This window comes from Leucopleurus acutus (assembly GCF_964270905.1).
Source record: "Leucopleurus acutus genome assembly, chromosome: 1".
Classification (NCBI taxonomy): Eukaryota; Metazoa; Chordata; class Mammalia; order Artiodactyla; family Delphinidae; genus Leucopleurus; species Leucopleurus acutus.
In genome coordinates, this window is record NC_139142.1 from 63,218,158 (window position 1) to 63,244,060 (window position 25,903).

At 37.8% G+C, this 25,903-nt stretch overlaps 1 protein-coding gene across 1 annotated transcript; it reads left to right on the forward strand.

Moving 5' to 3' along the window:
• Positions 1 to 430: 430 nt before the first annotated feature.
• On the forward strand, positions 431 to 25,579 carry LOC309962486 (uncharacterized protein; the record flags this gene model as incomplete). Its single annotated transcript, XM_082840368.1, has 8 exons — positions 431 to 527; positions 11,569 to 11,690; positions 13,277 to 13,415; positions 16,411 to 16,532; positions 18,435 to 18,545; positions 20,169 to 20,275; positions 23,713 to 23,803; positions 25,306 to 25,579. The coding sequence occupies 8 exons, from the start codon at positions 431 to 433 to the stop codon at positions 25,420 to 25,422; spliced, it is 906 nt and encodes a 301-aa protein (XP_082696494.1). The 3' UTR covers positions 25,423 to 25,579.
• Positions 25,580 to 25,903: the final 324 nt, after the last annotated feature.

The window sequence follows — 25,903 nt, forward strand, 5'->3', positions numbered from 1 at the left end:
CGCTTCCGGGGCACCCGCCGCGTTCCTTCAGTGCGTTTACCGAAAGGGTTTATTGAGATGTTTCTTTGCTTTGACTGGCTTTTGACATTCGTTTTCTGTCGCTCAATAACTGCGGCATTAAAGTTAGTATTAAGATAGGAAGCTCTCTAGGGATGCGATCTCAGGAAAGAAGTCCAGCCTTCAGGCGCCACCTTAAGAAAAAATCACTTGGCTGAGCACCACCAGCGGAGAGAGATGGGGGTGTAGGGATGTCTGCGTGTAGGAATTCCCGGGAGCAAGTGAGAACTCCAAAGAGGGGGCGGGGCTTAGGACTTTAGCAGCCAAGGGAGGCGGGTTCCACCCCGGGTCAAATCAGGTGTCTGGACCCGCCTCTGCCTACGCCTACGCGTGCGCAGTGCGAACCTTCTCCTGCTCGGCTTTTTCCTCCAACATGGAATTCCGCTCAGCTCGCCAAGCAGTACTGCAGCTACTCCGTACGGTGGCTCCAGCAGACCTCCCAGCTGTGCTCCAGTGGATGAGAACTACCCGTAAGCGATCAGAGCCAGAGTCAGACGGTTGGGGCAAGAATATGCTGTGGGCGTTGACCTTGGGGACTTAGGGTGAGGCCAGAAGCGTTCCATAGGGTAGCTGTGCTGGTCTCTGCTCTGCTACGGATCGGGTCGAAGGGGGGCACATCGTAAACTTTTGTCAGTTTAAGAATCCAGTTTAGGATTGGTGCAGGAGGACCTGGCTCTGGGTTTGTGATTCCGCTACAGACTTCAGACAAGCGGCTACAGCCGCCTTGTGTCTAACCTCTTCTCTGAAGGAAAAAAAAAGGTGGGGGGTGGCGGGGTGATGGGTTAGCCCTCCTCCCCATTACTCCCACAAATTTGGGACGACCAGTAGGATACTACCTGAAAAAGCCCTTTGCAAGAGAAGTTTCAGGCTGTAGAGCTGGAAGTTTTTACCCTGTAGGCAAAATCACGTGTAGCTAGTGCATTTATTTTCTCAATTGTAAAATGGGCCATCAATTTAATAGCAGGTGTTCCGGGGTGGGGAGAGGGAGAAAAGGGGGAGGGGAGGACAGGACTTTGATTTTCAATGATAGTAATACTAAAAAAGTACAAGTTAGAATCGAGGAAATGTGGTAATTAGGTCGAGTTATTGAAGAATGGGATAGATCTGTTTTGGCAAAGTGAAGCCTGGTGAAAGCACAAGAGGATAGGATATTCCTTGTTGGAGAACTATTCCAAACCATGCTCTGCTTCTGTACCCCTAAACGTTGATTTCCATGTTTATTTTCATCTAGACTCATGACTTGAAATATTCCTGTTTGCTGATGACTCCCAATTTTAGACTTCCATCCGTGAGGTTCTTCCTAGAACTTTCTCTCTTTGTGATGTTAGAGTCAATTTGGGTATTATCATTATTGTTATTACTACTACTACTACTACTACTACTACACATTTTGGAGGATCATTTTAGATAAGATGCCAAACTAAAATTAACTTGGACATCTGGTAGTGAGATTTAGCCTGGAAAGTAGAGAAAACCAAAGAGCTAGCTTCATATTTATACACACAGATGAGATTTAAGGTGGGAATCTACGAGATATTTTATTCCAAAAGCCCTGGGTGCCTACAAAAATGCCATCTATTGCCTGGTTCTGGCAATTGCACCATTACTAAAACATCCTTGCCCTCAAGATTTCAGTTTTGTGGATCCATTTGTAATCTAAATCTCCAGTTTTAGAGGCATCAGTTGAGACTCCATTTTTCAAACTCGTTGAAAGCGTGTTTTGTATGATGATTTTGTAAACAAGAAGACCCAATACCATTGGCTAAAGAAGATGTTTTTACTTTTACTAACACCACATTCTGTGCCTTTCTCCAGCCGATCCTGTAGTAGAGAAGCTCAAGCAATTTGTTAAGCAATTTAGAACACAAACTGAGTTTCTGAAGAATGTTTATTACATGAATATTTTAAGAAATGAGAGTGTCACTTAGCTTAAAATGAAGGAGTATGTTTTAATATGAATCTTTAAAAGTAGTGTAATTTACTGGTATACGTTTTTTATGTGGTAATATATACATAATACAAGATTTACCATTTTAACCATTTTTAAGTGTACATTAAGTACAATACATTTACTTTGTGCAACCGTCATCACCATCTGCCTCCAGAACATTTTCATCTTCCCAAACTGACACTTATAGTGTACTTTTTTATGAAATACAGCACAAAAGATTCTTCCAATCAACAATTTTTCATTTTCCTAATTAACTTCCTTCTTCCAGGAAAAAAATTATCGCATAATGTCTTACTTGTATGACATTTGCTTAGACCTTTGATAATTATAACTCTCCTTGAATTTTTATACCATTTAATGGAATAGCAAGAGATAATAATAAGCATGATTTTGGTTTTGAGTTTCACAGAGTTTACTGAAACTGAAAAAAATCTACATATTGCTAACATGTAAAAATCACAATAATTTTAAATACACAAAAGGAAGAATAATATTCTTGGTCTCTGAAGGAATAGTGGGATTATCATACCAAGACCTGAGGTCATTTGGGATCAGGCTGATAGAACCAGAAGCTTGGACCAGGACAGAGGCAAGCACATGTCGAAGTATGATATAAACTGAAGATATAGAAAAAATAAAGATAGAGCCTGTATTTACCTTGGTACCGCTTAGGCCAAAGTCTAGAAAACAAATGAGCACCAGTAAAGAAGGATGAAAAAAGTCTGAGGGACAAAGCACACAAAGACAACTCCCCCCTCAAATAAATAAATAAAAGGAGTAAAAAATACAACAGGACTTCAGCTCATTGATTCTAATCTTGTGGCAGAGCATCTGTTCTTTTGTACTTCTTGTATATGTATATAGTGGACTCTTGATCGAGAGCCAAACTGTATGTGAAGTCCCCAATAGGCATATTAAAAATTACATTTTGTTAACAGCTGTCTGTTAACAAACACCATTCTGAAGCCTCTGAATTTTTCCTGAGTATGCAAATACAAATGAGGATGTCAAACCAACAACTCATAAAAATTTCTATTAAGAATCAAGTTATAGGGCTTCCCTGGTGGCACAGTGGTTGAGAATCTGCCTACCAATGCAGGGGACATGGGGTCGAGCCCTGGCCTGGGAAGATCCCACATGCTGCGGAGCAACTGGGCCCATGAGCCACAACTACTGAGCCTGCACGTCTGGAGCCTGTGCTGCGCAACAAGAGAGGCCGCGATAGTGAGAGGCCCGCGCACCGCGATGAAGAGTGGCCCCCACTTGCCGCAACTAGAGAAAGCCCTCGCACAGAAACGAAGACCCAACACAGCCAAAAATAAATAAATAAATTTAAATTAAAAAATAAAGTCTGGGCTTCCCTGGTGGCACAGTGGTTGAGAGTCCGCCTGCCGAGGCAGGGGACACAGATTCGTGCCCCGGTCCGGGAAGATCCCACATGCCACGGAGCGGCTAGGCCCATGAGCCATGGCCGCTGAGCCTGCGTGTCCGGAGCCTGTGCTCCGCAACAGGAGAGGCCACACAGTGAGAGGCCTGCGTGCCACACAAAAAAAAAAAAGTCTATGTAAATCTGCTTTAAAAAAAAAAAGAATCATGTTATAAAGGATAGAAAATTAAGGTGTGTATAAGAAAATAATAAAATAATCAAGAAAATATTTAAATGCTTAAAGAAGTTAATAGTAGGTGACTAGAAGCTTTTCTGTTTCCTGTATTTTATTTTATTTTATTTTTTTTTTTTTTTTGCGGTACGCGGGCCTCTCACTGTTGTGGCCTCTCCCGTTGTGGAGCACAGGCTCCGGACGCGCAGGCTCAGCGGCCATGGCTCACAGGCCCAGCCGCTCCACGGCATGTGGGATCTTCCCGGACCGGGGCACGAACCCATGTCCCCTGCATCGGCAGGCGGACTCTCAACCACTGCGTCACCAGGGAAGCCCTGTTTCCTGTATTTTAAATACATCTTCATTGAGCAGAATTGAACCTGTTGCTGAACAGCAGCTACAGAGTTAGAGTTTCTTTGAAATTCCGACAAATCTAAAAAGCAAAGCCTGGGATCTAGTTACATTTGTCGAACAGCATACTACTGCAGTTCTATATTATATTGCTATTACCACTGAGGAAGTAGCCACATAACTTACAGATTTTCCAATCTCTTGTTTCCTGTTTGATCCTTCTGTTTCTCAATTTCTTATCTCCTCTTGCCTTCCTGTGGGTAAATGGAACAGTTTTAGAATTCTGTTCTTGTTTATAGTGTTTCTGAGTTTATCTCTTTGTATAGTTTTCTTTGTGGTTACTCTTACAGTATACATATGTAACATCACCATCTACTGGTATCAGTGTTTTAACACTAGAATGAAGTATTGAAATCTTACTTTCATGTAGGTCCCTTTACCCTCCCCCACTTTAAAAATATGATTATTTTATGTATTTCCTCTATATACATTGAGCACTATTACAGATGGTTTTATAAATTTTGACTTAACCATCAAATATGGTTTAAGAAACTAATGAAGAGAAAGATAGTGTAATGAATTTACTCTGTTTTTACCCATTCTGTTGTGTTCTTTCCTTTCTGAAGTTCCAAGCCTTCTTCTGCTATTTCCTTTCTGTTGGAGAGTTTCCTCTACTAGTTCTTTAAGGGTAGGTCTGCTGGCAACAAATTCTTAGATTTTCTGCATCTGAGGTTTTCTTTACTTCTCCATTCCTGAAGGATAATTTCATCAGATATAAAATTTACAGTTTGTGGTCCTTTTTTTCTAGCATTTGAAAAATTTTGTAATCTTCTGGCTCTCATGGCTTTTTTGTTTGTTTGTTTTGGTTTGGTTTTTGGTTTTTTATTTCTTTTGTTTTGTTTTTTGGGGGTTTTTTGTTTCTTTTGTTTTTTGGGTTTTTTTGTTTGTTTTGGGGGGGTTTGGGGGTTTTTCTTTGGCTGCGTTGGGTCTTCGTTGCTGTGCATGAGCTTTCTCTAGTTGCAGTGAGCGGGGGCTACTCTTTGTTGTGGTGCGGTGGCTTCTCTTGTTGTGGAGCACGGGCTCTAGGGCACATGGGCTTCAGTAGTTGTGGCACGTGGGCTCTAGAGCCCAGGCTCAGTAGTTGTGGCACATGGGTTTAGTTGCTCCATGGCATGTGAGATCTTCCTGGGCCAGGGGTTGAACCTGTGTCCCCTCCATTGGCAGGCAGATTCTTAACCACTGTGCCACCAGGGAAGTCTGCTCCCATGGTTTCAGATGAAAAATTCACTGTTTGAATTGGTGTTTCCCTACAGGGAGTGAATCATTTCTCTTTGCTTCTTTTAAGATTTGTTCTTTGTCTCTTTTTTGTTTTTAGAAGTTTATGGTATGTTCTTATGTGGATTTCTTTGGGTCTATCATATTTGGAGTTTGCTTGGCTTCTTATATCTGTAGGTTTATGTCTTTAACCAAATTTGGGGAGTTTTTAGCTATATTTCTTCAAATACTTTTCAGCCCCACACTTTTTTCCCTATGTCTGGAGCTCTGACACTAATGTTTGATCTTTGTTATTCCACAAATCCTTAAGGCTCTGTTCAGTTATTTTTTTTTCTGTCTATTTTATCTCTGTTGTTCAGATGGAATAAATTTTATAGATCTGTCAACTCAAGTTTACTGATTCTATCCTCTGTCATCTCTACTACTGAACCCATTCAGCAAGTGTTTTTGTGTTGTTGTTGTTGTTTGTTCAGTTTTATAGTTTCTATTTCTTTTTCTATGACTTCTACTTCTTTGCTGAGATTTTCTATTTTTTTCACTTGTTACAGGATAATTCTTAACTGCTTATTGAAGCATTTTTATTATGGAGTTTGCTTTAAAAGCCTTGTCTGATCATCCAAATTTCTGATTAATTTACATGTTAGCATCTAGATTGCCAGATTCAAATTATGACTTCCTGTTCTTGGTATAAATGATTTTCCATTGTATCCTGGATATTCTGATTGTATGCTAGGGTAATTTTGATTTTATCCTGGATATTTTAGATATTATGCTGACTTGATTCTATTCAAATCTTCTATCTTAGTAGGCAGTTACCCTGCTTAAGTTTAACCTGTTGGTTCTGGCCTGCTTTTGTGGGCTGTAGCTCTGATAACAATTTAGTTTTCAGTGCCCTTGCAGTGCTATTCAGGTCTGCTTCATTCCTTGAAACTGCTGGGGCTCCTGCTCAGTCTATGCTGGTGTTGCCTGCATGGAGAAGGACAGTTTCTTGGATCACCCTATGTCACTGAGCTTACCTTCCACCAGTGGGAGTAGGGGACAAGCAGTACAGGGCCTGGTTTGCTCTTGGCCACTGGGCAGAAGGCTGGGAGACCTCAGGCCTGGGTCTCTATCCTGCTGGGTAGAGGGCCTGAGGACAGCAGCCTCCCCTGTCATTACCAGATAGCCTGCCACTGACTGAGGTGTGGACTAGGGATTAGGGCTCCCCAGTACGTCTCTGTTGTTCTTCCCCTTTACAGTCTTTGGTGAGAGAGAGCAGGCTTTTCTTAGTTTTTGTTTTGTTCTTTTTTTTCAATCTGGCTGTTGGTAGTTCTGGGATGCAGGCCTCTCCAGGGCCCAGTCCAGGCTACATGGAAGATAAAAGGAAAACTCAGGAGGGAATTTACTGCGGTGACCCTCCTTCCTTAAATCCTCAGGTCCCTAGACAGTTTACCTTTTTTCTAGCTTTCAGAGTCCTTTATGGTTGCCTGTTGATTTATTTCCAGGGTACTTCATTGTATTTAGAGGGGAAGAGCAGGGGGAAAAGAGGGAAGTAGCCATCTTGTCTAGGACCAGAAGTCCCCTCAGTAAATTTTTAAAATTTGAATAAGAACTTCAGAGTAATATTAGATATGAATGAATAATAGGAAATATATAACCCAATGTTTAATTATGTATTGTAAGTCATTAGAAGTAAGGATATGGGTGAGTTAAGGCCAGAGTTTGAACGTAAGACTTCATGGAGATGAAGTAACTTGAGCAGGGCCTTATTGCAAAAGGCAGGGTCATAGAGTATGAACAGAAAGAAGTATGGAAAACACCTGAGGAGATTTGCACATCTTAAGCAGAAGTTATGTTAGAGAGTAATGAGAATAGAAAATAGGATGGTTAGACTCTGGTGATATAGAGGGCCTTGAAAGTCTAGAGTGACACTTCATATGTTGAAAAGTGAAAAGCTATCCCAAAATTGTAAGGGGAAGGAGTGACACAAAGTGAAGTTGAAGCAAGATTAGTTTAAAATCGGTGTGCAGGGTATCTTATATTGGGGGGAAACTGATAATTCAGGAGCTAATTGTGAGTTTGTTCTGGTATTCTGAATGTGAGGTGGTGCCTCTGCCTATGAGGTATTTGAAGCGGTAATAAAGAGGAAGTGGATTCAAAAGAGAAAGTGATAGGACTTGATACCTGACTAGATGTAAAAAGTGGGGTTTGATTCATATACTGTCAGCTTTGGTGACTTCTCTGTCCCCATGGATTTAATTAAATATAAGTAGGAAATTTTTAAAGAATGAATTTTGCTCTTTCGTGAAGCTCTTCTTTCTCCACTCCCTTCCCACCTACATATGTAATTTGAGAAAAACCTTACTGTCCTTAGGCAACTGATTAACACCTTTCTTTAACTTTTTCCAAGCAACGTACTGTTACCACACATTCTGAAATAGCTATTACACATGTTAAAAGATGTTCAGCCTCACTTGTAATTAAAGAAATGCAAATTAAAACAACAAAGTTTGTTTTTATGGTACTATTCAATGCTATAAGGCTTTAATGAAACACATATTCTTATTCTTTTCTGATAGATTAAATTGGTATAATCTTTCAGGAAAGAAATTTGACAATATGTAGCAAAAGCCTTTAAAATGTTTAAGTTCTTCTACTTCTAAGAATTCATAGTAAGGAAATAAATACAAAGAGATGATGTATGCCAAAATGTTAGTTGCAGTGTTCCCAATTTTTCACAGTTATAATTGTATCTAAATGTATAGTAGTAGGACTGAACGGTTAAGTAATATACATATGGTGGAATATTACACAGCCTTTTAAAATAATGTTTTAAGGAATTTAATTTTAATAACAAATACTTATGATGATACAATGTTAAATGAATTCCAGTTTTACACACTGCAGTAATATCCTATCATATCATGCCTTTTCCACCTGTTTTATAGCCATTATTAGGGCAAAAATGTCTTGCCCTTCTTTTCAGAAGTTATTTGCCAACCACTACAGATAATGAAACTAATTTTAGCCTTCTTGAGCTAAAAATTTCCACAGTGCCTTACATACAGTGCTCAACAAATATTAACTATTATTATGAAAGATCTTTTGAGAATTTTCTTCCTGGAAAACTATACATATTTATGTATACAACCAAGCATGCAACTTTAGGCCTTTTATGGAGCACATAAAGCCCATATGTGGATCCTGTTAACTAGGACCATGGTGAAGAATCACTGCTTGTAACTGAAGGAATCTCTTTTTACCCTTGAATGTAGTTGAATCAAAGTTTGTTGTCCAGGATAAGAGGTGTCAGTTCTCATTTTCACCTGGTATCCTTGGGAATGAGTCTTCACTTAATACTGCCTTTTTAAAATGACTGAGTAATTTAACACACAATTTCATAATATCTCTCATCTTGCCTGGTGACACATTAATTGGGGGATTAACTCCCAAATAAACAGATTTAACTAGGGAGACAGCAGGAAATCTATTGTGATGGTTCAGAATTTGCAGCCCTTCCCATCTTTCATTTCTCCAGCTCCCTTGATCTTCACATATGACTGTTTAGATGGTTCACCACCACCCCCCCTTCCAAGTCTATTAATAACCCAGTAGCAGTAGCAATCAGAGCCCTAGACACTACAAAGTGATAGAAGAGGAAAATAAGCTAAGGTAGTCATGGATTAGAGAACTAAATTGCCAAATTGAGTTCAGTTCCAGGGCCACATTTAAAGGGGCTGTTGAACAAGTCCAGAAGATGGCAACCAGATGGCAGTGGATATGGTTCCCACAATATATGAGGAACCGTGGTCAGAGCTAGGGAAAAGAGAAGGCTAAGTCAGTGATAGGGGAGCTCTTACTAGCCAGCTGCCTTCTGAGCTCCCTTAGAGAGACTGTATGGTATAGTAACTAAGAGTTCAGAGTTAGACCTATATTCAAATTCCAACTCTACCACTTTCTGGCCAGTATGACCTGAGACAAGTAACTTAAATTCTGACCTCACATTCTTCTTTTGTTATAAAATAGAAGTGATAATAGCACCACATATAGGATTCTGAGGATTAAATGACTGTTTGAAAAGCACTGCACAAAATTTAGCATGCCTTAAAAGTGCTCATTCAATAAATGCCGTATAGCAATAGCATTAAAGATGATGATTCCTCTCGAGCTGAAATTAGAAAAATGAGCTGTTATGGAAAGGTAGATTCTGGCTCAGCACATGGAAGAAATGCACTTCCCGAATGTGTTCAGGTGAGGACTGAAAAACAGTCATATGTCAGAGATGCACGGATGGATTCTGCCATTTGGTAATAGTTCGTAATTAAGTTCCCTTTCCACCATAAGACCCTTATAAGGCCGACCCACATGAAAACTATGTTTTCCTAACATGGTTGTTTATGTTACAGAATTAAATCCAAAGAAGTTGGGCTATGAGATATCTTAGTTTGGTATAATGAGATTTTTATTGGCTTCTTCAGTTATATACCATTTACAAATTGAGAGAACTTGCTAAGAATCAATGGTGTGAGTGATATTATTAGAATTAAATGCAAGTAATAGAGGCTTCTAGACAGTTTCCCATCTACAGAGAGAAGCTAAGCAGATGTTAGGTATTAATTAACACCTTGAGAAAATTTAATTAGATTTTAAGAATACAGTTTTTAAAAGGCCAGTTTTTTTAAAAAATGCATCACAGGTGCTATTTAAGTTCCACCTAAAACAATTTGGAACAAATCTTCATAGTATTTTCATTTCTCTATAATTTATATTTTGCATCCTTCTAGAAATAATTTGAAGCAACAACTTAGATCATTATACTAGATAGGTGAGGAAAGAAAAAAGAGCTAAAAGGCCTTTCTACATTAGTTCAGGGAGCCAAATAATATATCAGTATCTTCATATTAACTACTATTGCTCAAAAGGAAGTTATACAGAGAGAGAACCTCTGTACGTAGGGAAACAGTGGAAAAAGTGAAAAAGAAGAGTAGCTTTATTTAGAAGCAAAAAACCTAGGTTTGCTTCTTGTGCTGCTGTTGGCCTGCCTTGTAACTTTTCACAGTTCATTTAACCTTCAAAGACTCAGTTACCTCCTCTGTAAATCAGAGAATGTAATCTTGCTTTGTCTTCCTTACATGGATGTTATAATACTTAAATGACCTAGTTTCTATGTAAAAGAACTTTGCAAACTAGAAAATATTATCCAAATTTTAATTGTAGTTTGTGACATGAAAATTGCATTCTGACCCAACACAAGAATTATTATGTTTAAGAAGGAAATCATGAACTTATTTTAAAACAACCAAAGATTTGGGGGGCGAGATGTGGAGATGGATGATATTTTCTTCAGAATCTCCTTGTTTTCCTTCTATAGCCGTTCTAAAACAGTAAGAAAAACACAACCCCTTCGAGGTCCTTTTACTCTAGCAAGAATTCAATATAAGTCTTTTAAGAAAAAGGTAAAATGTTTTCATTAGTAGTCCTTTCCAGTCTATATTTGGCATTCAGGCTGTAGCTAACTTTTAGAATATTTTACTTCCAGATAAGTCACATTCTAGTTAAAATTATATGAGCTGCTTAGAAATCATACTTTTGTAGAGCCAATTTAAAAAAATTTATAAACACACAGATAAGGTGAAAAAACAGAACAATGAACACCACTTTTATACCCTCACCTAGATTCACCGTCAGTCTCTTACCTTCTCCATCTTAATTGCTATATACATCGGCATGCACGCACACTTCCCTTTTTGCCAGATTATCCAAAGGTAGGCCACAGCCATCAGAAATGTGCTGTTTTAATGATCATTTTATCTGCTGTTCAAATGTAGTGGAGCAACATGATTCTTATAAAGTTTATTCTATAGTTAGTGCCATCTGTTAGTTCTTGTTATCCAAAGTCTTGAGTACATTTTATTGGAGGCAGAGATGCTCGGATTAAAGTTATATTCTTAGTAATCCCTGTGTGATGCCTCCTAAACTTGTAAGATCTATATGGTCACAAAAGGAATATTTGACTACTTACTGGTAAGTTTAAGACCCTAAAAACTAATAGCAGTACTTTCCTTAAGTAAAAATAAAGTAGTAAAAGTACTAAATATTTTTTACATGCCTTTGTTGTTCTATAACAGGCTGAAATAGCCAAGTTTTATATTTTCAAGCAGTTTGGAAAAAGGAAAAACTCAGTGTTTTCAATGGAACATTTGTTAAAATTTAAATATTTCATTGGTTAGAAAGTTTATTTATTGTTATAAATTGATGCTATCTGATGGAAAATATCCACCCATTGTAATCACTTAGTCTAGGTATGAGTACATCCATAAAAGCTATATCTGGTTTTTTTGTGTGTTTTTTTTGCAGGAGATTTTGATGAATTCATTCAAGACAATAATGACATTATGTTGAAAAACATAGCAGAAGACCTTCGGAATTGCTTACCTCTAGAAACCATGCTTTCCTCAGAACATCTAGCCCTCCAAAAAGTAAATATGTTAAATTAATTTCCTCTTAGTGCTACTTGAGGATTCTCCTATTCTCCCCTAACCCTATTAGCCTTTCCAGTCTAATCAGTCCTGAATTCTGCTTTTTCGTTTGGTGCTTCCATCATGTCCCCAATTCTTTTGAGTCTGTAACATTCTGGCTCCCTAGTACCATTCATTCAACAGATATTTTTTGAGGGTGTCCTGTTTGCCAAGCACTCAACCCCCCACCCCCACCCCCACCCCCAAAATCAAGGCACGACATTAATCTGTCCCTGCCTACACCATTGTCCTGGTTTTCTTTTCCCTGTTCCATTTCCGTGGCTTTTATCAAGGGTGAAGTTCACCCCTTTGTTTCCTTCTCCTACTTTTGCGTTACACAATTTTTGCTTCTTTTATTCCTTTATTCCTAGAATTCTCACTTTTCTTCTCCAGACAACCCCATCATTCAAGTACCTTCAAAGCCCAACTCTTATGGGATACATATGCTATGAATACTGTTTCCTAAAGCAAAACTAAGAATAATAATTTCTTCTTCCCCCACTAATCTGAAAGTAGCAGCGCTTCATGTGGTTTTTCAGCATGTAAATTCCTGAGCAGAGGTACTAAATCCTGTACATTTTTGGTAGTTCTGTGCACATTGCGAGCACTCAGTAAATCTTAGTAAACATCCAGTCATTTACAGGAGGAAAATAGTGGGTCGTATAAAAACTGAGAGCAATATTTGTAATACAGTTATTGGATGTTACTAATAAAACAGTCTTAGCAGTCTCATGATATAACACAATATATAAAGAGACAAAAAAGTATTCATTGCATGTTAATGGTCGACCCACAATCCCCCATCCCAACAAACTGTTTTTCTCTTCCTTTGTTTCTTTCTGGTCCTTGTATATGTTCATACATTTTATATACTTATATATGTGTGTGTGTGTGTGTATAGATGTAGATATAATTTTGTAGATTTCCAAGCAGATAGGTTGATTCTTTATTTAGTGTTAAAGTAGAAGGAATCAGACATATTTTTCTCTGTAGCTGCTTGCTATTATATCATGTACCACCAGTATTAATAAAGTGCTATTATTTGTAAGCATGGAGTTTTACTAACATTGTTATTATTTGAAAACTTTGCTTCTGGGCAAAGATTACTTGCTAAGTATTTTGATGGGTAAGTCGCTGACATGTAGGACTCAGAAGACCTGATATTAGTTTCAGTTCTTCCCGCTCTTAACTAACTAGTGTCATTCCTTGGGAGAAATCTCTCTGGGTATCACTTTCTTTATTTGTAAAATATACTACTTAGGATGGACAAGATGGTCTCAAAATACTCCTTTCATCTAAAATTTTCATCTATTTCTCATAGCCATGTTTTGCATCATGACATGTCAAATAACAAGTTGCTAGTGTCTGAAAAATGAAACAAAAGCAGAGCAGAGTTGCTGACTTCCATAATCAAAACTTGTCTTCCTGGGCCTTGTCGTTGCTCTCAGAATTTTAACATATGAACCACTGATGTTTTGCCTTATTTAGCAATAAAAAGAGACTTCTTTGTACTTTGTTTCTTTTGATGTTTTTCTTCTCTCCACCAGATACAGCAGCAGCCAGAACCCACAGTTCACGTTGATGCATTCCTTTATGATGAAGACTTTATTGATTTATTATGTGAGGAAGGAAAAATGAGCAGATACTACTGTATGGTGTGCGGCTCACACCAGACGGCGCCTTTAGGTGGGCACTCAAGCCTGCAAACCTGATGACTTCGTGTGTACTTTTCCTTACATGTCATGAGTATGCAGATTTTTTTTTAATATCTTTAATTTTAATTTTTTAATTTTTTAATTTATTTTTGGCTGCATTGGGTCTTCGTTGCTGCACGTGGGCTTTCTCTAGTTGCATCGAGCGGGAGCTACTCTACATTGTGGTGTGCGGGCTTCTCATCATGGTGGCTTCTCTTGTTGCGGAGCACGGGCTCTAGGTGCTTGGGCTTCAGTGGTTGTGGCACACGGGCTCAGTAGTTGTGGCTCCCGGGCTTATTTGCTCTGCAGCATGTGGGATCTTCCTGGACCAGGACTCGAACCCATGTCCCCTGCATTGGCAGGCGGATTCTTAACCACTGTGCCACCAGGGAAGTCCTGAGTATGCAGATTCTTGCCCAAGCATTCGCTGTTTTTGGAAAGCAAAAGGACAACCTGCAGCCTAGCCATTACCAATTATTGCAGTCAGGGCAACTAAATAGAAACATCGTCCAGGGAAGCTAGGCCACTTCATGTCTCTCCCAGGGGGATATTTCTGCTTTTCACTGAGCATGTTTAATTGGAGGTGACTTTTCAGGTCCAGCAACTAATCAGAAGTGAATGAATACAGGGAAACTGACTCATACTTTATATACTCAAAAGAGATTCACATTTAACCATAGTGCTGATTTATTTACAATGAGAAATATAACTGCCAAGGGGACTGAAAACGTTCTCCACATAGAAACATCTACTTGAGAAGTCAGATAGTAATCAGATATTGTTGGATCGGCACGGATTCAGAGGACGGAGATAGATAATCTTGACAGTCTATTCAGGCCATGATTTGACATCATGGAGCCTCTTTGGTCTATAACCCAGAACAACTCTAGTGACAGTCTCCTGCATCTCTGTCCCTCAGATGCAGCACCTGTGTTTCAAATGGGAAACTAGACTGACTCCATGCTGCTAAGATGTTAACTCTTCTGTTAATATATTTTTTGTTCAAACTAGATATTATTGGCTAGGCTATTAATTTAAACATGCTATTTCAATCTCCCTGCTCACTTAGATTTAGAGGTGTTGCTTAGAGGGGATAAGTAATATTGTGCTCATATTACTGATCTTAGATAATATTATTCTCGAAAATTAACTACTACCAAATTTGTAGTATTTTGCTAATACAAATATATAGTACCTGTATTGTAGTTGGGGATTAAACTACCCTGGTTTACTGATTTAAGATTCTATTTTTAGATAGTACTTTTTTCCATTTGAAATAGTTGAAATTCACAGAATAGAAAAGGACTTAGACAAGAACAGTAGAAGAAGGGACTTCCCTAGTAGCACAGTGGTCAAGAATCCGCCTCCAATGCAGGGAACACGGGTTTGATCCCTGGTCCAGAAAGATCCCACATGCCATGGAGCAGCTAAGCCCGTGTGCCACAACTACTGAGCCCGTGTGCCACAACTACTGAGCCCGTGTGCCACAACTACTGAAGCCCGTGCGCCTAGAGCCCGTGCTCCGCAACAAGAGAAGCCACCACAGTGAGAAGCCTGTGCACCACAACAAAGAGTAGCTCCTGCTCGACGCAACTAGAGAAAGCCTGCACGCAGCAACAAAGACCCAACGCAGCCAAAAGAAAAAGAACAATAGAGGGAAAACTAAAAAGTGAATTATAAATAACACCATATCAGATCTGATGTACAGAAATTTACAGAAGAGCTATGTTTGACACAGAAAAATTTGGAGGTTAAGATGTATTTTCACATAAAAATCAGATTGTAAATAGTGTCTGGACACCCAGACCAGCCTGGATAACTATAATGACTCTGAAAAAGCTATCACCGTGTGGGCCTCTTATTCCCTATATGAAAGGGGCTTGTCCAGCTACAAGACACGAACGATGACTCTGGAGCCCAGGGCAGGAGCACTAACGTGGCAAAGAGGATCGTGAGGATGAGAGGAGATAAGGGCTATGGTGGTCAACCCCCACCCCACCCCATCACCTCCAGTGTTACTTCTGAAGCCAAGTCATCCTTTATTTTCTTCCAAGGGATTAGCCTGCCTGCTTCCATTTTCTTTGCCACCAGTCATTAGTTATGATCAAAATTTCTCCCCTTCCTGACCATTATGTCATGTAGCATACAGTAGAGAAAGTCTTTGGGTTACCTCCATATCAGAAAAAACAGACTCAGGCTCTCCCAGGTGATTCATTACAGAAATAATGGAGTGAGAAGGTGGGCTAGGAGACTAGAAATTGTAGCAATTAAACTAAGGGAAATAACAGTTTAGGAGTGTCTTAACATCCTTCCATACCACCCCTCTCCTGCACTCCAGAACACACTCTAGGTTGCTCAGGGCTGCCACATTGTTCCACTCCAGAGATGGTCATTCATTGGGTAGTTTACAGTCTATGCCGCAAGAGGTGGAAGCCCTGTGGTTGGCTCTGGGATAGGGTGAGAAAGCCAGATGGTATGGGAGTTAGGAAGCAGTTGCTGGGAACAGCAGGTCAGAGGGAGAAGAGGAAGGGGAAAACCAAGGACACCCTAAGCAGCAGCAAGAAGGAAATGAGGAGCATGGGGGTAGGGACAGGCAGCTGAGTAGCGGTTTTCTTGAGGCCTTTGATGATGATGATGATGATGATGATGATGATGATGATTTTGGCCGTGCTGCGTGGCTTGTAGGATCTTAGTTCCCTGACCAGGGATGGAACCCGTGCCCCCTGCAGTGGAACCACTGGACCACCAGGGAGTTCCCTCTAGAGGCCTTTTAAATGTCAGAGACTTCATATTTGTTCTTGTCTAATACAGCTCAGAGTGAATGAATACAAAATTATCACATTAATTTTTTCTAAATAACCTCTGAATGGCTTTCATTGATTAAGAAAAGCATGAAATATACTTTACAGGTGAAAGAATTAGAAATACAGAATGGAATTGTTAATCCCCAAGCAGAATTTAATGTTTACTCTGTTCTAATTCTCCAGGGTTTATTTCTCATTCCTTCTCTCTCATGGAATTGAAGTTCATTTATCATCATGTACTCCCTGATCTATCGGGAAAGGTCTTGGTTGACGTTGGCTCCAGGCTTGGCACCGTCCTTTACGGGGTAAAGTCCGGCTTGTAGACATACTCAACATTTGGAAATACTTTCTTCTCCTACTAGCATCAGTTTTGCCTGCCACCATCCAAGGTGACAGCTTGGCTTTATTCATTAGAGTAACAGAATAATATGGTTAAAATAGTGTATCAAATTTGGACTTTCAAAGGCCAGCTCTCTGATTTCCGTTACTAGTTTGACTTTGTGACACAAGTGAAGGAATATCAGCAAAACAGCAACAGGTGACCCTCATAACACTTTGCTATTCTGTCACTCACTTACTGCCCTTCTAACTCCATTTTCTGTACTGTACTAAAATAGTATAGTATACTGAGTTTTGATAAGAGCTCTTATAAAACTGACAAATTTACTTGACCTGGGAAATTGCTTATGGCTATGAGCAAGTCCCTGAACACCTCTGTGCCTCAAGTTCCTGACCTGTAAGTGAGCAAACTAAATGATATCCAGGACACATTGTGCTCTAGTTTTCTGTGATCCAAAGTTCAAATGTAGACTTCTGTGTCTTCAATGTGGCTTTTTTTAAAAAATTCAGATCATGAGCATTTTAAATATTCTTAAATGGTTTTATCAAAAAACTGAAATGTGGTTTCTGGTTGTCATTAGCAGATGTGTTAAAACATGTGGCCAACAGCAGTAGATGTTCATGCCAGAAACAGGCCCTATCAGTTCCCAGCATCACTGCCTGCTCTAAACAGAAACAGTTAACTCTTTCATGGTTCATTTATTTTTCAGTGTTGACTTTTATTCTACAATTAGGAAAAATAGCCACAATAGAAAGTACAGTTTATCAGATGGCTTTGTTTGGAGAACATTAGAGATTATGCTTGTTTACCATATTTTGTCCATTCTTGTTAATTTTTTTATTTGTTAGAAAAGTATATAGCTGAAATAATTGTGGCTATGCAGGTATTTGGCAGCATTAATGAATTTAGACATATTGTCATTTTCCTCCATAGTACATCACTGATTCAGTCAACAAAAATTTTTTGAATACTTACATATGCTCCATTGAACATGTTCTAAAAATCCATGATGAGCTATGAATATAAATTTAGTTTACACGTAAGTGTTAGTTGATGTATAATGGTCTTCAGAATATGATTTGACCTCTCCTTCCAGATTATTTTTTGTTATTATAACCAAAATAGATACATAATAATATATAGACAGTTCTTGATGATCCTTGTTAACTAATGGCCAGTTATCTTTGGTGGATTGCCAGACACCAGGCTGACTTCTCAAAGCCAAACAGGACACACCTCCAGCCACCCTCCTCTTGTGTCAGACTGTGCATGAGTTCCCATTATATTTCCCACAGGTTAATGCCTTTCTTGCTTTCCCCTGAAATTCCCAAGAAATTACGGAAGTAGGGTATTAAACAAAGAATCTGTATGTGATCACTTTCCTCATTTCTAACTTTGTTGAATGCACAGTTTTATCAGGAAAAGTAAGAAATCAATCTTTAAAAATATGATTACTTTAAAGTAACGGAAATTAATAAACTACAATCAAGGTCTCGATGAGTAAGAGTCTAAGTTCTTAAAAGTTGTTTTACATAAATTATAAAATGTTACTTATCTTTCCTTTTTACCTTTATTTTTACTTTATTGAATTCTATTTTTAAAAGTTTGATTTTTAGGGACTTCCCTGGTGGTCCAGTGGTTAAGACTTTGCCTTCCAGTGCATGAGGTGCGGGTTCGATCCCTGGTTGGGGAGCTAAGATCCCACATGCCTCGTGGCCAAAAACCAAAACATAAAACAGAAGCAATATTGTAACAAATTCAATAAAGACTTTAAAAAAAAAAAGTTTGACTTTTAAAATTTCAAGTAGAAATAAACCCACAACTAAAAGTTAATTCTTTTGTATCATAATGTATCTTCATATTTCAGGGTTATCTTTACAGTTCAGCATCACAATTATATGGAGTAGAATTGAATGGAGACTTTTGCCAGTTGCAGGAAATGGTCATAAAAAAGTACCAGTTCACTGACAGAATAAAGGTACCCTTTTAAATGTTTATTCTGTTACCCACCGTATAGCATAGTTTAGCCAAATTTCTTCTGCATTGGAGTTGGAAACACTTTTTGAATCTATTCTTGATTGCTGTTGTGTAGAACCAGATTGAGTTAACTTAATATTTTAAAACACTGATAATAAAGTTGAATTATTATCAATATGTTCCACTCACATTTTTCTCTTCCTCCCAAATTTTATTAGAAAGTAGAATTTTTTCTTAATTTTCTTCGTATCAACTATAGTTTTGGTAGCGCTAATTTTGAATCTCTTGATGTTGGTCAGAAGTGTATTTAATTAAACTCTGAATGTTGAAAGTAAGCAAAAAGGTTAAGTAATGCTCACAGTTTTTATCTTTTTATAAGCTTTCAATAGGAATTGTGGGTGCCACAGAATAGCAGTTCATGGGAGAATGATGTCCTGGGTTGGGCTATGACAGAAATTTTCTGTTTCTTATATGTAAGGGGAAAAATAAAAAAAGGGAAAGGAAGTTCTTTGGTTGATGCAGTAATCCTTGTCATTTCACTAGTGATCCTACACTTCTAATGGCAATGCACAGAAGTATTGTGTATCTAAGGATCTCTGGTGTTCAGTGCAATCAAATATTGAAAGACATATCTTAGTAAGATTAAGGATCTAGCTTTCCCCTTTCTTATAGAAGGAAAACTTTTCATTCTCTTCCTCCTTCCATCCTTGCCTTTTTTTTCTCTTTCTCTCTCATCTTGGAAATTGAGAGGCAATTGATCAAAGAGAATTCATTGTCCAATAATAAGTTCATGGATTTTTCTCACTATCCCATATTTAATGAACAAAAACACACTGCTCTTACATAATAAGAATCACATAACTAACAGGAATATTGATTTAATTAGAAATCGAGATTTAAACATTCTGGATATTATTTATTTGTAAGGCTAAGTTCTTTTTTGGAAGGAAATCATATGATATAAAAAACTTTTTCTCTCCTTTTTAAAATAAAAGTTATTTGCTTTGCTCTTGAGCAAATACATGTTTCCTCTTATTATCTTGCCTGTGGTCTACAAGACTTGTTGATTATAGTCGAAGTTAATTTTTTGAGGTATATAGTTTTTTCAATAAATTATTTTGTTTGCTTTCTTGGATAGATAATTATATTCAAGTGAATTTTACATGAAGAGTCAGACAAGGCCAGTTAAAATATTTGTATTAACATTTTACAATTTATAAATTACTTTTTAAATTTTATATGGCCCCATTTGATTCTGTGAATCAGGACATGTATTACTCCATTTTATTTAGGAAGACACTGACTACCCAAATGTACAAATCCAGTTGATGATGGAGCCAGAATAACTAGTGATATAATGGAAAAAGCTCTGAACTGGGAGTGAAAAGAGTGTAATTATAACTATATAAATGATTCCATCTAAAACAAAATTTTCACAAGCTTATGGTTTTTATTAGGTATTGAGTATCTTCCATAGGTAGTAGTATTAAATATACTGTTCTCCCATTTTAAGAAGTGTGAATCTCCCATATTGCCTCACAACATCATTGAATCAATAGCTATTTCTTACGTGATTATATGATACAGTGTCTTTGTTCTCTTACGTGAACTTATTCTTTTTTAGGTGCTTCATGCAGACATCTGTACACAAGGTTCACTTCTGCAAAATGCTGATGTTATTATAATGAATAATGTCTTTGAATATTTTCTTAATGAGGCAGAACAGGCCAGGTATGTTATTTATTCAAGCAAGAAATCTGTTGTTAAAATACATCTAACAAAGTATGAAAAGGGATTGGTAGAAGTGTTTTCATATTAAACTTTTTATTTTTTATTTATTTTTTGCCACACTGTGAGGCTTGTGGGACCTCAGTTCCCCAACCAGGGATCAAACCCGGGGCCCCAGCAGTGATATGAAACTTCTCAGAAATGACCTCAACTGTCAGGAGTTTATATTAATAAGGAAATGTGTCATGTCTAAATGAAAATAAAAATAAACTTTAGTTGTCTAACCTTGTAAATATTACACCTAATTTTGAGTAGTTATAAAATGGTTTCATGACCCAAGCATTTGCTTTGCAGTCTGGGATGCAAGAAGTTATCAATTCCCAGTGGGTTTTTATACTTATTCTTTTCTGCCTCAGTTTTCTTTTCTTTGAAAAAACGTGTCCTATGCTCTCCTATCACAAAATTATGGGAATTAACTGGTGCCTATAAATGACTATAAAACAAGATATAGGGCTTCCCTGGTGGCACAGTGGTTAAGAATCCACCTGCCAATGCAAGGGACACGGGTTCGAGCCCTGGTCCAGGAAGATCCCACATGCCGCAGAGCAGCTAAGCCCATGCGCCACACTACTGAGCCTGTGCTCTAGAGCCCGTGAGCCACAACTACTGAGCCCATCTGCCACAACTACTGAAGCCCACGTACCTAGAGCCCGTGCTTCTCAACAAGAGAAGCCACCACAAAGAGAAGCCCATGTACTGCAACGAAGAGGAGTAGCCCCCACTCGCCACAACTAGAGAAAGCCCACATGCAGCAAGGAAAACCCAACTCAGCCATAAATAAATAAAAATTAAAAAAAAACAAGATACAAGAATATTCAGCTAGAAAACAGTGAATAATGATCAAATTTTTAAAACGTTCTTAATGTGGTAATAGTAGGTTCCTGGAGTTTATTCCACTATTCAAGCAATAGAAAAATTAGCAAATCTCTGATCACTTTTTTTTTTTTTTTTTTAATTTTTGGCTGCTCTGCGGGGCTTGTGGGATCTTAGTTCCTCGACCAGGAATTGTGCCCACGCCCTGGGCAGTAAGTGTGGAGTCCTAACCACTGGACCACCAGGGAATTCCCTGTGATGGCTTTTCTGACTTCTCATCAGGACTTATAGGTTCCTCTAATTAGAAAATTCCTGTAGTCTGAGACACTGATTTTCTGGTCAGTTAGGCTTGCTGACTTATTTATCATAATGACATACGTATACTCTGGATGCAGGAAACCTTCTTTCCATATCTATGAAAGGGCATTACACACGTTTGGATTAGTGCATCAGTGAGGTTTCTACTGCAATAAATAAAAAGACATAATTATAGACCATAAACAGTTAATATGGAGTAGAATCCTGAATGAGTAACCCTGTTTATCCTGCCACCCCTTTGCTGTCTATATTTTCTCTCTCGCACACATACACACACATATCTATTACTTGTAGGTTAAGGTTAGTACAAAATTAACAGTGTAAATAGTTTAAAAAGAAACTAGTTCAACAGAAAGCAAATCATATCCTCAGAGCTCAGCCAGAATGGGTGATGATTTTTTGGTCACAGGCTAAAGGCCAGAAACACAACATGAACAAGTTGTTTTAATCATAGTGCACTCTTTAAGCTTAATTTCCAGTGGACAAAGTATGTATAGCGTTTTACCTTTTGAAGTTCAGGACCAGTAGTCAAAACATTACATAATTGTTGGAGAATGAAATATACTAGGTTTATGCTGTGTAAGAAGTTAAAAGAGAAAAACACCTTAAACTCTTCACAGATTCATATAGGAAGATTTTGAATGCTGAAGAATGATGAATGCTACCTGTTAAGTTGATACTGGAAAGTATTTTCATGTTTGGGTTATTTTAAAAACTATCTTGGGGGACTTCCCTGGTGGTCCAGTGAAAAACCCGCACGCCACAACTAGAGAGAAGCCCGCATGCTGCAACTAAGACCAGACACACCCAAAAATAATAAATAAAAAAAATAATCTAAAAAAAAACTATCTTGGAAAATTAATTCACAAACTCTGCATGACTCACCAAATATGTACTGACATGTGTTAGTTCAGTCATTTCTCCAAGTTAATCAAAGGCAGTGAATTCTAAATATAGATAGATGATAGCCTCTCATGGTTAATTACCTTCATCATGAATGACAGTACACGGGAGAAAGTTTAGAAGATACAGTAAAGCATTCTGATATTGGAATCGTTCTGACAAAATTGATCATTTACCTATATAATTCTGTATTGTAGCAAGTAGAGTAATTCTTTGTTTAAAAGGTGCCTCTGTATTTTTTCAGTAGGTGAAACATATACAACTACTACGATGACAGCTTCTCAGAAACAGCAAGTGCTATTTTGAGAGCCATGCCCAACCGTGCCAGTATACTCAGCTTCTTCAGTCTTACTAAATAGACTTGTAAAATATATAATTTCTAAGGAACTACATCAAGACAACAAACAGCTCTAGCCCAAGCACAGTGATATTTATTATCAAACACTGCTTCTTGGTTTTATATCTAGCCTGAGAAAAAGAACATTTGTATCCTTTTGCCTAGTAAGCTCCAGAATATACTAAACCCAATAACCATTGCTGTAACTAAAATAAGTGCAAATGATAGTGCTGCCCACCTGCCCCACTACAAGGGGTGCACATCCCTGCATTGCTTGACCCTTGCTCCCCAATAGCAGGGTGTACTGTCAAAACTCATGCACAGTGTAGAAATCCCATTCATGTCTGCTCTACAGGTTAATCAGAACTGGTCAGACACTGCCCTCTGACACATATACGTGCACATGGTGTGCCATCGTGCTTTAAATCTAGTTGATCTCATTAAACTTCTCAGGTGCCATAATGTCCAGAATTCTTTCCATTGAATATTTCTGACAGCCAAATAAAGTATGATTTCACTCTTGATATTATTTTAAAAGATCTAATCTCTATGTTATACTCTTATTTTAGTCTTTGCTTGTTTTCTGGCTTCTGTGGCCTTTCTCCATGACTCTTTCCCACTCACACCCCTCAGCCCTGTTCCATTCTGCAGAAAGTTTGACAGTTCATAAAGAATTGAAGAGGCTTTAACGCTGATGCAGCTTTGATTTCTTTATCAGTTCTGAAAACTTCCTTTTCGCCTTACCCACAATCCCTTGTATTAACCCTAATCCCCATCTTGTTAAATCTCTCTCAGTATTGTAACTTCACAATTTTGCCAACATCCCTTCAGGAACTGAATTTACCAATTTCTAGTATCTTGCTGCGGTCCTGTTTTCTGCTGGCAAACATTTTTACCCATCTGGATTTCTACATATCGCCTGGGCTATATTTTTTTTTTGTCATCCTTATTTTGAAAAAATATCCAGTGTCTGGTAAAGCATAACATATAAGTTTTGAATGTGTTATAGAGCCTGGGAATATATCAGCCATAATGTAAGGAAACGAGGATCCTTATTAGTGACCGTGCCAAGCCTTGAAGATTCTCTCTCAAGTCTTCAGGTATGTAAGCCTCTTTCCCAGCATTTTTATTGTCAAAACTTTTCTTCTGCTTTTTTCTGATAGCTGTTAAAATATTCTAGAAATATTCTTTCTGAATATAGTGACAATGATAGAAAGAATAACAAAACCTTATGGCTTAAGAACTGATTTGTGGTTTGTTCACTGGCATCAAGAGCTCTGAAAGTGTACAGATTCCTTTGCTTCTCCACCCAATTTTTCCAGCTGTGGGGTTACAGTTTTATTTAGGTTAACAAATGCTATTAAATATTTGTAAGAGACTTAGAACACCCACATCATAACTTTTTCCCTGAGAACAAAAGGAACAGAGCTGTTCAGGTTTCTAGAATCAGTAAGTGGACTGGAGGCCCACATCCTGAACACAGTTGAGCTTCTAGGTCAAGTTTGGAATCTTGCACAAACTGCTTCTATGTTCCTCAGATTCTCCGTACAAAATAAGGCTGATACTTAATAATAAGATTCAGCCCAATAAGTTGACCCTTTTATAAAGGTTAATTAATGTTTGTAAAGCTCTTTGAGATCCCTACATGAAAGATACTGTGGCATTTCTTAGTACAGAGTCATATTATCATTTTCTTTAATATCTCTTTCCTCACATATAAGCACTGCCAAATTTAAATATATATTTCTTCCTTTAAAAAACTAAACAATCATCAATAATACCTTCTTTAAAAATTTTTGTCAATCATCTAAATTACAAAAGTAATTCATGTTTGTCATAACAAGGGAAATAATCCAGAGATACATAAAGAAACAATGTTGGTCTCCCCAGTTCCCCCCCACCTAATTCCCTCCCCATGAGATCCCTACCCCGTGAGTGGTATGATTCTACCATATTTTTCCATACTCATAAAAACATACCTTTTAAAATATGTGCTCTCCAGTTTATAATATCTATATGTATTGAAATAATTCAGTGATTTTCACTTACCAAAGTAAAATATTTTTGAAAGAGTCCTTATATATGAATTCTTGAATAACGTTATTGCTTTCCTATTTAATGAAACTTCTTTAAACAAATATATCCATTGGTGGCTCCAGAATTTCTGTATCCCGGAGACCCAAATTTGCAGTGTGAAGGGAAGGGCCTGGTAAAGGTTATGGAGGGAGATTACCCCCTCTCGTGCAACCTCTTAGCACCATCACTGTGTGTATATGAACCGTTTCTCTGTGTACTCCCATTGTTGTTTTAATCTTTTATTGTTTAAGCTGGTTTAATTATTAAGCTATTTACATTAAAATAATTATACTATATGTTCTTTATTCTTTCAAATTCCAAAATCAAGGTAAATTAATTAAGTCCCTGAATCCACAAACTTACCATTTAGTACGACAAAGAATTATGTGGCACCATGTAGAACTTAGTCCCTCTCATTGTAATAAAAATCCTTTGTGTTCAATTACTTAGTCATGATTTCTCAAAATTCAAGAGAATAGGCTCATTCTGCAATTTTCATATTTGTTTATGACCTTTTTTTTTCCAGGTTAATATACAGTTATCTCCCTGGGTTGAAGAGGTACCACTGAACTATGATGTATACCCAGAAAAGGATATTGACAAGGAAGCTCTTGAACAAATACATTTATACAAGATTCTCTAACACTACAATAGTCCTACCTCAGTGTAAAATAATTACAAAATAATTTAAAAGAAACAGAACCCCAGTATCCTAACACATAGTTTTTCTGTATATTCCTTTCTAGTCTTTGTACATATGCTTACATATTTGTAAATAGTTGTATGTGTATATATACAACTTTGCGTGATAATTTTATTAAAATATTTGTGTGAAAAAATTTTGGTTTTCCCCTGGTTTCTTTTATTTTGTTAAAAATATAAACGTGTACTTTTCTTTTTTTTGAATTTTTATTTATTTATTTGGTTGCACCGGGTCTTAGTTGCGGCTCGCCAGCTCCTTAGTTGTGGCATGCAAACTCTTAGTTGCAGCATGCACGTGGGATCTAGTTCCCTGACCAGGGATCGAACCCGGGCCCCCTGCATTGGGAGCGTGGAGTCTTATCCACTGCGCCCCCAGGGAATTCCCTTTTTAAAAAAAAAAAAAAATTTATTTATTTATTTGG